The sequence below is a fragment of the Chiloscyllium plagiosum genome, unplaced genomic scaffold (genome assembly GCF_037043375.1).
Source record: "Chiloscyllium plagiosum isolate Xiang-an unplaced genomic scaffold, Cpla_swu_hap1 HiC_scaffold_16, whole genome shotgun sequence".
In the NCBI taxonomy this organism is placed as follows: domain Eukaryota; kingdom Metazoa; phylum Chordata; class Chondrichthyes; order Orectolobiformes; family Hemiscylliidae; genus Chiloscyllium; species Chiloscyllium plagiosum.
In genome coordinates, this window is record NW_028270154.1 from 54,976,289 (window position 1) to 54,990,008 (window position 13,720).

The 13,720-nt window shown below is 44.7% G+C and overlaps 2 protein-coding genes across 15 annotated transcripts in view; one reads left to right on the plus strand and one right to left on the minus strand.

Moving 5' to 3' along the window:
- Positions 1–5,886, minus strand: part of csnk1a1 (casein kinase 1, alpha 1) — a 55,558-nt gene extending 49,672 nt beyond the window's left edge. The window contains exons 1-2 of one of the 3 annotated variants that reach the window (XM_043703775.1): positions 5,591–5,886; positions 5,346–5,452 (exon numbers count right to left, since the gene is read on the minus strand). In XM_043703775.1, coding sequence (XP_043559710.1) covers positions 5,346–5,452; positions 5,591–5,713 — 230 coding nt within the window. In that variant the 5' untranslated portion in view covers positions 5,714–5,886. The remainder of the gene's footprint in view (positions 1–5,345; positions 5,453–5,590) is intronic. The other 2 variants (XM_043703774.2, XM_043703777.2) reach the window with 2 other exon arrangements.
- Positions 5,887–6,208: 322 nt separating this feature from the next.
- arhgef37 (Rho guanine nucleotide exchange factor 37) overlaps positions 6,209–13,720 on the plus strand; it is a 236,463-nt gene continuing 228,951 nt past the window's right edge. For 6 of the 12 annotated variants that reach the window (XM_087995405.1, XM_087995412.1, XM_087995410.1 and 3 more), the window contains exon 1: positions 6,209–6,363. The gene's annotated coding sequence lies outside the window, so the exon portion shown is untranslated. The remainder of the gene's footprint in view (positions 6,364–13,720) is intronic. The other 6 variants (XM_087995409.1, XM_087995411.1, XM_087995413.1 and 3 more) reach the window with 1 other exon arrangement.

Below are 13,720 nucleotides of genomic sequence, written 5' to 3' on the forward strand. Positions count from 1 at the left end.
GTAGTTGATACAAAATTCCCAATACATGCAGATGGCAAAAACTCAAGCAAATGTCTCCAAACTTCAAATTACTAAAATGCATTAAGTAGCATGTATTGAGAAAGAATGCTGTTGTGCTGACTCAAATGAAGCAAATGGTACAATACCTTCTTCGCTCCATAAACAGATACTCATCCATATTCTATTCTGTGGCTCCAATCACACGGCAACAGTTTGTTTCACAAATGCGAAATCCAAATATAGCACACGAAAAGCTTCCAGGAAAGGTCTTCAGATCTAATGAACATTGTAACAATTGCCTTACAAATAAAGGCACAAAGACGAGCTTGGCCTGTCCATGGTCCACCATTTAATCAGATCATGGTTAAGCAGCATCTTGACTCCAACGCCCTGCACATTCTTAATCACAATCCCAAACTTCTAAATTTTTAAAAATGAACCAGAATCCATTAGAAGTTATATCAGCATATTTGGAAAACCATCATCTCATCGAAGTCAGCAAGGCTTCGTGAAAGGGAAATTGAACCTGACTAATTTAGAGTTTTGAGAGCAAGTCTCAACCAGAGTAGATAGATGGAATCAGCAATTGTGTTGTAATTGGACTTTCAGCAAGCACCTCACAAAAAGCTAAGTCACAAGATAAGCTCCCATTGTGTTGGAGGTAGTACATGGGTACAATGAAGAACTGGCTACTGGGCACGAGTTGGGAATAAAGGGATCTCAGTTAGACAGGCAATCTGTAAACAGTGGGGCTAATTTAGAGTTTTGAGAGCAAGTCTCAACCAGAGTAGATAGATGGAATCAGCAATTGTGTTGTAATTGGACTTTCAGCAAGCACCTCACAAAAAGCTAAGTCACAAGATAAGCTCCCATTGTGTTGGAGGTAGTACATGGGTACAATGAAGAACTGGCTACTGGGCACGAGTTGGGAATAAAGGGATCTCAGTTAGACAGGCAATCTGTAAACAGTGGGGTTCCATAGGGATCAGTGCTAGGATCACAAATGTTTACAATTTTATATTAATGACTTGAAGGAAGGAGGCAAATGTACTGTAGTCAAGTTGCGCTTGCCCTATAATGGTAGTGTTGTCCCAGTCAAATTCATGTTGCTTGTCATCTGCGTGTGTGGCTACTAGGGATAGCTGGTCGTGTCGTTTCGTGGCTAGTTGATGTTCGTGGATGCGGATCGTTAGCTGTCTTCTTGTTTGTCCTATATAGTGTTTTGTGCAGTCCTTGCATGGGATTTTGTACACTACGTTAGTTGGAACAGTTGGAAAGGCAAGTTGCAAAGGGTTTATAAAGATGAGAGATATCGATAAGTGAGGGGGTCAAAATGTGAGGCTGTGAACATAATGTAGGAAAATGTGAAGCAGTTCATTTTGCAAGGGAAAGCAGTACTATTTACAGGAGAAAAACTGAAGAAAGCTGCAACAAAAAGGGACTTGGGGGTATTTGTGGGTGAAACAAAGGTAGCACACAGGTGTTGCAGTTAACCAGGAAGGGTAAAGAAACAAAACAAATTTCTGGAAAAGCTCAACAGGGCTGGTAGCATCTGGAGGAGAGGAATCAGAATTAATGTTTCAAGTCAGAAGGAAAAGAATGCTGGCCCTCCAAGAAGTATGGAGGATATGAGTAGGTGAGTCTCAGTGCAACTGCACAAGGTGTTGGTGAGATCAAATCTTGTGGGCAAAGCAGTTTGCTCCCCTTAATCAAAGAAAATCATTATTTCATTGGAGCCGGTTCACATGTGGTCACTAAGATGACCCCTAATAGGAAGGGATTGTCTTATAAGCAAGGCTACACAGGTGGGGTCTCTACTCATTCAGAATAAGACATGATCTCATTGAAACAAAACTCCTTAGGGGCTTGACAGGATAAATGCGGAGAGGATGTTTTTCCTGATGACAAAGCATAGTCGCAGAATGAAAGGGGCACCAATTTAAGACTGAGACAAGACAATTTATTTTCAGAGGATCAGGTGTCTGGAACTCTCTAACACAGACAGCAGTTTAGAACAGGGTCTTTGTGTACATTTAAGACTGCCGAGGATTCTTGATCAGTTGGGCAATCAAGGGTGATAGAGAAAGAGCAAGAAAGTGGATGCCAGCAATATCAGATCAGCTAAGATCCTACTGAATGGTTGAGCAGACTCTCGGTGAAATGGTCTACTCCAGTTCAGACTTATGGTCTTATGATCCAAAAGGCTTCAGGCTGCAGAAAAACAGAATTCTACATTTCTAGAATTTTGAGAATGTTTCCTGGTTTCACTCCAATTGTCTGTCTATCTATACTTTTAAAACAAAATTCCTTTTCAAAGCTTGTGCAAAGATTTGGGCGGCACGGTGGCACAGTGGTTAGCACTGCTGCCTCACAGAGACCCGGGTTCAATTCCCACCTCAGGCGACTGATGTGTGGAGTTTGCACGTTCTCCCCGTGTCTGCGTGGGTTTCCTCCGGGTGCTCCGGTTTCCTCCCACAGTCCAAAGATGTGCAGGTCAGGTGAATTGGCCATGCTAAATTGCCCGTAGTGTTCGGTAAGGGGTAAATGTAGGGGTATGGGTGGGTTTGCGCTTCGGCGGGTCGGTGTGGACTTGTTGGGCCGAAGGGCCTGTTTCCACACTGTAAGTAATCTAATCTAATCTAATTTGTAGCTCGGGTGCTCGTTGTTGTGGTTCTGTTCGCCGAGCAGGGAATTTCTGGTGCAGACATTTCAATCCCTGTCTAGGTGACATCCTCAGTGCTTAGGAGCCTCCTGTGAAGCGCTTCTGTGATCTTTCCTCCGGCATTTGTAGTGGTTTGAATCTGCCGCTTCCGGTTGTCAGTTCCAGCTGTCTGCTGTAGTGATCGATATATAGGGTCACCAGGACAAAGGACCCGATACCCAGCATGAGCAAAACCAATGTAGTGTACAAAATCCCATGCAAGGACTGCACAAAACACTACATAGGACAAACAGGAAGACAGCTAACGATCCTCATCCAAGAACACCAACTAGCCATGAAACGACACGACCAGCTATCCTTAGTATCCACACACGCAGAGGACAAGCAACATGAGTTCGACTGGGTCAACACTACTATTATAGGCCAAGCCAAACAGAGAACAGCCAGGGAATTCCTAGAGGCTTGGCACTCATCCACAGATTCAATCAATAAGCACATTGACCTGGACCCTATATACCGACCACTGCAGCGGACAGCTGGAACTGATAACCGGATGCGGCAGATTCAAACCACTACAAATGCCGGAGGAAAGATCACGGAAACGCTTCACAGGAGGCTCCCAAGCACTGAGGATGTCACCTAGATAGGGGACGAAACGTCTGCACCAGAAATTCCCAGCTCGGCGAACAGAACAACAACGAAATTCCTTTGCACCAAATTCTGAGTAGATTTTTGAAATCCTCTTTAAAAACTAAGCACAACATAACAACCCAGTTGAATTTCAACCAAACGAAGTATTGCTTCCTCACTCTTCTAAAACCCCCTAGATAAAAGTGAAGATTCTAATTTTTGTTTCTGATTCTCTACTTGTACTCTAGCTCTTAAATTTTCATTTCAAAAATGTTCCTTTGTTTCTCTTCATAGTGAATAACTTATGTTGGCATTGAACACTTCTTGCTGTAGTCCTGCCCACATTGTTTGGTTCACACAACAGAACTGACTGCAATTCTCTCAATTTAGTGGCCTGTTCAACTCTATGATAAAAATTATATTGCTTCAAAGATGCAAATCCAGGCACCACTTCTCAAAACTCAAGCAAAAAATTGTTAATACATTTAGGGATATCCAAAAGCAAAGTACCATGGTTGATGGAAATAGTCAGATCGGAAAGCCTGAGGAGAGTGAAACAGTTAATTTTTCCACAAAGGTCATCAACTTTCTCAACAATGCAGGTATTTTGTATTCAGCAGCACCAGCTCTGCACACTTATTTTGTAGAGAAGACAGACTTGAAGGCTCACAAACATATCTACTGTGCATTCCACCTGAGCTTCTCATTTTTGTTCAATTGCTCAGTTACTGTGTATGAAAAACTAACATGTTAAACAAACAGACCTCTTATTTGGTTTTCTTTCATGTTGACAGCTTGAATAAGAGAGAGTTTGGAACAATTTTTAATTACTATGAGGTGGAAATTATCTTAATTTTTTTTTTACTTTAATATTTTTACCACAAAGCTGCCCTTGTAAATTTTAAAGTGGTGTAAATTGGATCAATTATTCTTGCAATTGGGGTAAAGTTTTTAAAAAAAAATGCACTATTTCCTTACTGCCCACCATACTAGCCTGCAGTGTTATGACCTATATTCCTCATTAACATTCAGTGTGAAAACTTTGTCATATAATTGAATTTCTTTACACTTGTTTGATTTAACTCACCATTCAAGTGTTAAGCTACCCCAGTCAAGGTTTCCTCTTTCACCTGCAGTTCTATACATTTAAAATTTTCCCCATTAATTATCCAGAACTACACAGAAACATAAATGCACTTTTTGAATGGAGACACCGAGGTACTTCCTCAGTCTGTAAACTTAAAACAAAAGTCGTCGACTACAAGAGTAGTTCATTTCAAGCTAGCCAACAAAAAGAGGCCTCTTGTCTTGGAAATATGTAATTTAAGTAGATTGTACGCAAGCACCTTGGGAGCCAGAAATAATGAATCACCAGGGATACCACGAAAATACATAAATCTGATATGAAACTTGCTCTTAATCACGTCGATCCGCCATTTTATGACATGTCCGTGCAAAACACAACAAAAGAGCAGCCATTCCACGCAGTCATCCGCACTGTACATGCCAGAACACAAATCAAAGAAAACACCTGGAGAATACATTTCTCAAGAAAACTCGATGCCTGCGGACTGATTTTGAAAAGGCGAAGAGTGTTGACAACCAGAGTGTTTTTTTTGGGGGCGGGTGGTAAGAGGTATGGGGGAAGAGAGAGAGAGAGAGAGAGGGGAACTGCAACCGGGTAAAGGAAAGGACACCATAGGTCGGGTAAGATTAGGCCACACACACACACAAAAGTGATCGCTCGGGACACAGCGAAATCTTTATTTAAAAATAAACATAAGCGAACGCATCGCCCTCAAAATTATCGGCTTCGATTAATGGAGAAAGACTAAAACGAGATTATATAACAGAAGTGGGTGCCTTGTTACTACAAGCTTTTCGCCTGCCTTTTGGCGGAGGCTGTTGCTGGGTTTTACAAACGGGGAGGGGGGGGGGGGGTAGCGGTGAGAGAAAGGAAAGAGAGGGCGGTCCTCTACCGCACAAACACTCAAAAGGGGGCAATTGTTACATAAAACACTCAAAGACAACAAAGTTCATCAATTTAACATACCGGATGTGAGGGATGCCGACTCCTCCCTGTAAGATCTTGTACAGTTTGCTCTCATAGAGAAGCTGAGGATGCCTCGCTTTCTGTGATTCCAATTTCACTGCCACCTCCTAGAAAGGTCAAGGAAGGAAATGGGGGGGGGGGAGAAAAAACACACACTGGTCAGCGGGTGATCAAACAACGCTGGCCATCACACTGGGGAAAGGGGGGCGAATAGAACGGCTTTACCCCATCACCTTACCACGTACCTCCCCATTGGTAATGTTAATCGCTAGGTAGATATCACCAAACGAGCCGCTGCCGATTTTCCGGACCAGTTTGTATTTTCCACCGACGATAAATTCCGCTTTCGAACCACTGGCGCTGGCCATCCTCTTCGTTTTTTTCCTCTCTCAGCACGACGACAGGCGAAACCCAAACATATAGAAACACCCAAGTTGTATCGCTTTCCCCCCCCACCCCGCCACACTCCTGAATTTTAGCGATCCGTTTCCTTATTCCTTTCCTTCCCCAAGTACCGCCGACTCTCCCTAAAGCTCCATCTTCTCACCGTCAAGTTCTTTCTTCATTGCAAAGCCTTGTGGGGGGGGGGGGAGGGGGCATACGTCATCGGCTTTTTTACAATCATCATCCCGTTCTCGCGCTCATCGCCATGGTGATGTGGCCCCACCCTCACACTGGCCCTGACGACGCGATCCCATTGAGCGGGCAGAGTTTGTGATTCATTTTGTTCTGGAGGGGCAAAGAAAGCATTGCTCACCGGGATCTGTAGTTCTCCGCGTCGCGATAGAGCCCGTGCGGTGACTACAATTCCCAGCATGCCGTGTTCTAGCGTGCATGTTCTTCCGGCTTCGCAGCTTTTACAGGTGGCTAATATGGAATGTAGTGATTGTGTTTGGAAGGAGGAGTGACATTATAAGCCGTTAATTCTGCTTGATCTTGCTGATATTTGCATGGTATATGTTAGAGAGGGATCTGGATTGAAGATTAAAGTGGATGGGTAAAACGCTGGAATAGAGAGGTAAGTTGTCTTTTAAAATCGACGTGGTTCAGATTATAACAGAAGATGATAGCTGTTATGCAGAAGTTAGAAGGGAGCAATAGCCATAAAGCAATTTCATGAAGGTGAAAGATGTGCGAACTACAAGAAAATTTAAGGTTGTAGCAACGTTTGAAAAAAAGTTAAGGATTTCATATTGTGTTTATGTGATTTAGAAACTTGGGCACTAAATAAAGATCTGTGGAACACAGGCTTTTGAAATATTGATGCAATGATGTATGCTAAAAATTCCACATGTAATCCATAAGATAAATGACTTAGTGAAATTGTAAGAGTTAAGAAGTGACATTCAGAAAAAGAAATTCAGTATTTTAGCCATTTGAAGTGATAATTGAGAGATCTCATCTTAAGAGCGAAATGGTGGGTAGCATAAAGAAGGATTGACCAAGTTGTAGTTGGACCTCCGCCCTCAGACCCCACCCCTCCAACCGTAACAAGGACAGAACGCCCCTGGTGCTCACCTTCCACCCTACAATAAAACCTCCGCATAAACCAAATCATCCGCCGACATTTCCGCCACCTCCAAAAAGACCCCACCACCAGGGATATATTTCCCTCCCCACCCCTTTCCGCCTTCCGCAAAGACCGTTCCCTCCGTGACTACCTGGTCAGGTCCACGCCCCCTTACAACCCACCCTCCCATCCTGGCACTTTCCACTGCCACCGCAGGAACTGTAAAACCTGTGCCCACACCTCCTCCCTCACCTCTATCCAAGGCCCTAAAGGAGCCTTCCACATCCATCAAAATTTTACCTGCACATCCACTAATATCATTTATTGTATACGTTGCTCCCGATGTGGTCTTTTTTACATTGGGGAGACTGGGCGCCTCCTAGCAGAGCGCTTTAGGGAACATCTCCGAGACACCCGCACCAATCAACCAATCCGCCCCGTGGCCCAACATTTCAACTCCCCCTCCCACTCTGCCGAGGACATGGAGGTCCTGGGCCTCCCTCACCGCCTCTCCCTCACCACCAGACGCTTGGAGGAAGAACGCCTCATCTTCCGCCTCGGAACACTTCAACCCCAGGGCATCAATGTGGACTTCAACAGCTTCCTCATTTCCCCTTCCCCCACCTCATCCTAGTTTCAAACTTCCAGCTCCGCACTGTCCCCTTGACTTGTCCGGACTTGTCCGACCTGCCTAGCTCCTTTTCCACCTATCCACTCCACCCTCTCCTCCCTGACCTATCACCTTCATCTCCTCCCCCGCTCACCTATTGTACTCTATGCTACTTTCTCCCCACCCCCACCCTCCTCTAGTTTATCTCTCCACGCTTCAGGCTCTCTGCCTTTATTCCTGATGAAGGGCTTTTGCCCGAAACGTCGATTTTGCTGCTCGTTGGATGCTGCCTGAATTGCTGTGCTCTTCCAGCACCACTGATCCAGAATCTGGTTTCCAGCATCTGCAGTCATTGTTTTTACCACAGAGTGGTTGCAGACAACTTATGGTGGATTTGTGAGGATGGTGTTCAATTTCAACAGACAAAAAGAGCTACAATGAGCAACTGTACTCTTATGATGTACATGCAGGCAGTTAGAAAAGTTTCTCTAATAAAAAGCAACAATAAAAACCAAATCAAGTCCCATTTGCCAGTACTTGGCCCATATTTCTCTAAACCCTTCCTATTCATATACCCATCCGGATGCCTTTTAAATGTTGTAATTGTACCAGCCTCCATCACTTCCTCTGGCAGCTCATTCCATGTACGCACTACCCTCTGTGTGAAGAAGTTGCCCTTCGGTCCCTTTTATATCTTTTCCCCTCTCACCCTAAATCTGTGCCCTCTAGTTCTGGACTCCTCCAACCCAGGGTAAAGACCTTGTCTATTTATTCTATCCATGCCCCTCATGATTTTATAAACCCCCATAAGGTCACCTCTCAGCCTCTGATGCTCCAGGGAAAACAGCCTCTCCCAATAGCTCAAATCCTCCAAACCTGGCAACATTTTTGTTAATCTTTTCTGAACCCTTTCTGGTTTCACAGCATCCTTCCGTTAAGAAGGAGACCAGAATTGCATGCCATATTCCAAGAGTGGCCTAACCCAAACTCATGTACAGCTGCAACCAAATGCTTTCCTTACTATCCTATCTACCTACGACTCTACTTTGAAGGAATTATGAACCTGCACTCCAACATCTCTTTGTTCAGCAACACTCCCAAGGACCTTACCATTAAGTGTATATGTCCTGCACTGATTTGCTTTTCCAAAATGCAGCATCTCACATTTACCTATATTAAACTCCATCTTCCACTCCTCAGTCCATTGGCATATCTGATCATGATCACGTTATACTCTGAGGTAGCCTTCTTTGCTGTCCACTACAATTCTGCTTTTGGTGTCATCTGCAAACTTAGTAACTATACCTCCTATGTTCACATCCAAAACATTTATATAAATGATGAAAAGTAGTGGACCAAGCACCGATCCTTGTGTCACTCCAATCTGAAAAGCAACCCTTCACCACCACCCACTACTTCGAGCCAGTTTTGTATCCAAATGGCTAGATCTCCCTGTAATCCATGAGATCTAAACTTGCTAACTAGTCTCCCATGGGGAACCTTGTTGAAAGCCCTACTGAAGTCCAGATAAATCACGTCTACCGCTCTGCCCTCATCAATCCTCTTTGTTACTTCTTCAAAAAACTCAATGAAGTTTGTGAGACATGATTTTCCATGCGCAAAGCCATTTTGACTATCCCGAATCAGTCCTTGCCTTTCCAAATATTTGGAAATCCTGTCCCTCAGGATTCTTTCTAGCAACTTGCCCATTACTGATGTCAGGCTCACCAGTCTATAATTTCCTCACTTTTCCTTACCATCTGTCTTAAATAGTGGCACCATGTTCTTTTACCTTTCCCTCTTAAAACCAACCGGCACCTCACCTGTGACAATCGATGATACAAATACCTCAGCAAGAGCCCCTGCAATCACTTCTCTAGATTCCCACTGCGTTATAGGTTACACCTGATCAGTTCCTTGGGATTTATCAACTTTTATGCGTTTCAAGACATCCAGCACCACTCCTCTGTAATATGGTCATTTTTCAAGATGTCACCATCTATTTCTCCACATTCTATATCTTCCAAATCCTTCTCCAAAACATACACATTTAGCATCTCCCCCCATCCCCTGCCGCTCTGGAGGAAAAAAAGAGAAGAATCAGAACTTGAGGAATGAGCCAGGGTGACATTGGAGGGAATGGTCTCTTTGGAATGCTGAAAAGTAAAGGGAAGATGTGTTTCGAGGTGGAACATGTGACAGAATGATTTTCAAATAAAGGGACAGCACAGCGGCTCGGTAGTTAACACTGCTGCCTCACAGCGCGAGGAACCCGGGTTTCATTCTATCCTCACGTGACTATCCTTGTAGAGTTTGCACATTCTCCCCGTGCCTACGTGGGTTTCCTCCAACAGTCCAGAGCTGTGCAGACTAGGTGGATTAACCATGCTTAATTGGCTCAGTGGTTAGTACTGTTGCCTCACATATCCTGCCTCGGGCAACTGTTTGGGTGGAGTTTGCACATTCCCTCTGTGTCCGCGTGGGTTTCCTCTGGGTGCTCTGGTTCCTTCCCACAATCCAAAGATGTGCAGGACAGGTGAATTGGCAATGCTAGTTTGCCCATAGTGTTAGGTGCATTAGACAGGGGTAAATATAGAGTAGGGGAATGGGTCTGGGTGAGTTACTCTTTGGAGGGTCAGTGTGGACTTGTTGGGCCAAATGGCCTGTTTCCACACTGTAGGGAATCTAACCTAACCTAATCTAATCTAATCTAGTGTCCACGTAGGTGCAGGCTAGTCGGATTAGCTATGGGCAATGTGGGATTTCATGGATAGGCTAGGAGCATGGGTCTAGGTGGGATTCTGTTCAGAGGGGTGATATAGACTCAATGGGCCAAGTGGCCTGCTACCACACTGTAGGGATTCTATGATTCTCTAGATATTGGTGCGGTAGAATGTGGGGTCAAGCAAAACCGTATCATGGTCTGGGAAGAAGCGAAAGTTCATGAAACAAGACCTTGCCAACATGGTACTGCAATAAAATCCCCATTTGTGGAGGTAGGAAGATGTATCGAAAGAGTTATATGGACGGTGGGAGGCTGTATAATCAGATCAGTTGATATATCAGATAAGAAAGCAAAAGAATAGAATTAAGTCCTTGCAGGAGATAGGCTGTGCGGAACCGAAGTCTAATTAGCTGTAGGAATCAGTGGGCTTAAAGAAAAGTTTTGTTGCTTGTTCATCTCCAGAAATAGATTTAAAGATATTGAAGCAGAGTCAGAAATTGACAATGTGAAGGTGAGAGAAGGGTGGAAGTTTGAATCAAAGTTTATGAAATTTTCTATTTGGGCGGCACAGTGGTTAGCACTGCTGCCTCACAGTGCCAGAGACCCAGGTTCAATTCCTGCATCAGGCAACTGTCTGTGTGGAGTTTGTACAATCTCCCCATGTCTGCGTGGATTTCCTCCGTGTGCTCCGGTTTCCTCCCACAGTCCAAAAATGTGCACGTTAGGTGAATTGGCCATGCTAAATTGCCCGTAGTGTTAGGTGAATGGGGTAAATGTAGGGGAATGGGTCTGGGTGAGTTGCTCTTCGGAGGGTTGGTGTGGACTTGTTGGGCTGAAGGGCCTGTTTCCACACTGTAAGGAATCTAATCTAATTTAATCTATTCCAGGTCAGAAAAAGGAAACAGTACTGATGCAGCCATTACTGTAGTGATTATAATGATGTCAGCCAGGTGGATCTTGTAGAATATGAGTTCTCTGATTGAACCAGGTTAACAGTCAACTCAGCAGGCCAGGGCTGACAGATAAAACAGGTGTGTCAGACACATTATTCACTCTCGAGTGTGATGCTGGAAAAGCACAGCAGGTCAGGCAGCATCTTAGGAGCAGGAGAATCAACATTTTGGTCATAAGCCTTTCATCAGGAATGAGGCTTGTTGGTTGGGGGGCTGAGAGATAAATAGGAGGGGGTGGGGTTGAGGAGGGAGGTAGCTGCGAAAGCGATAGGTCGATGAAGGTAAGGGAGAAAGTGTAGGTTGAAGCGGAGGATGGATCTGATAGATGGGAAAGCTGATCGACCTGTCCATCACCTCTCCCATCAATCCACTCCATCCTCCTTTTCAACCTACACCTTCTCCCTTATCTTTATCTACCTATCGCTTTCGCAGCTACCTCCCCCCTCAACTCCACCCACTCCCATTTATCACTCAGCCCCCAGCCCCCCACCCCTGCCAGACCACAAGCCTCATTCCTGATGAAGATATGCCCGAAATGTCAATTGTCCTGCTCCTCGGATGCTATCTGACCTGTGCTTTTCCAGCACCACATTCTTGACTTTGATCTCCATCATCTGCAGTCCGCACTTTCTCCATCCTGTTCACTTTGACTGCTGGCTCTGAGGGAGCTGGATCAGGGTCAAAGATTCTCCATTTGTAAATAAAGGGTGACTTGGTAATGGGATACCTGCGTCCGTAGAATTATTTCAGTGGCAACGTCAATGGTATTACTAATGCAACCATGCAAAAGTTCTTATAACAGAAACCCAACTGGACTTCAAACATGCATTACAACTGGGAGAAAGTGAGGACTGCAGATGGTGGAGTTCAGAGTCGAGAGTGTGGTGCTGGAAAAGCACCTGGTCAGGCAGCATCCGAGGAGCAGGAGAATCGTCCCTTCACGTTTAAGCTCTTCATCAGGAATGATGCATTACAACTGGCTATATTATTGGAAAATGTGGCAAATGGAATATATGAATTGCAGGATATTGCATTGGAAGTGTTCACCCTCGTCGGGCCAACTGAGTTTGGGGAACACCATTGAAGTGAAGGCAATTGCATAGCTTCACTTAGGGCATTTCCTGAATGGAGGGATTCTAGCTCAGCCCACTGCAAAACCCCAAACAAAAACAAGCCTCGGCCAAATGGTTAAAAGTTGCTTCAGTATTGGAGCCAGCAAGCCAGTGTAGTTTCTGCGTATGCAGACTAGAAACAGTAAAAGAATCCTGTTAGATCTAAATTGAGTAAGAGAACATGGGCCAGTAACCAGGAAAGTGCACACCCTGAAAAGTTCACCTCCATCTGGTTTTGAACAATTAAATTATTTGGCAACATCCAAATCAGAATCAATCAAAATGATTGCCCGGTTGAATGGTCACCTGGTTCTGATGGAAGTCGATACTGGCATGGCTGTTTCAGTGTTGGCAGAACCAGTCTTTAACAAAATTGACTCTGGATCCCAAATCTTAAATTTGCACAAGATCTTGGCTAGACTGAATTTTGGACAGCCCGGGGATCCTTTACAGATTAAGGGTACAACTTCGATTTTGGTCTTTATGAGAAGCAGTTAGTTCAGTTACCATTGATTGGAGTAAAAGGCTCAGGGGAAAGTGAGGACTGCAGATGCTGGAGATCAGAGCTGAAAATGTGTTGCTGGAAAAGCGCAGCAGGTCAGGCAGCATCCAAGGAGCAGGAGAATCGACGTTTCGGGCATGAGCCCGAAGAAGGGCTCTTCCTGAAGAAGGGCTCATGTCCGAGACGTCGATTCTCCTGCTCCTTGGATGCTGCCTGACCTGCTGCGCTTTTCCAGCAACACATTTTCAGTAAAAGGCTCAGGCCCAAGCTGGATGGAGGTGAAATTGGTTGAGAAAGATGCACTTCGCCATTTTTTGATTAAATGTTTGGTTGCCTGAGTAAAGTCCTAAGTAAATATCCCAAAGCTTTTCTGGAAGGCCTGTCAAAGGAGGCAAGACCACCTTGCATATTGACAGGAAGCAATTCCACAATTCTGCAAGGCCTCCCCAATGCCGTTTGCCTTACGGGCAAAAGTAGAGACAAAAAGAAAAGGAGGCTGGAAAGCGGAGGAATCATCAAACCAGTCCAGTTTGCAGAATAGGCAGCGCTGGTCATAGTGATTGTGAGCCTCGATGGCCAGTTTGCCTTTGTGGTGATTTTAAACAAACGTAAGCCACTTTTTGCTACTGGATTAATACCCATCCTCTTGCAGAGAGGATTCATATGCAAAGCTGGCAGGGGTTGCTGTCCTTCACGAAGCTGGACATGAGCCATGCCTACTTGCAATTGCAGTTAGATGAGAATTCCCAGAAGTATGCTCCAGTTAATACCCGTAAGGAATTGTACAAAGGTACGAGACTGCCATTTGGGGTATCGTCAGTCTATGTAATTCTTCAACGAATGATGGAAAAGGTCAACCTCAGGTCACCATTTATCTTGATGACATGCTATTAATAGGGAAGCCCAATAAGGAGCATTAGAGAATTTGCATGTAGTCTTTAGACATTTTTCCCAGGTGGGAGT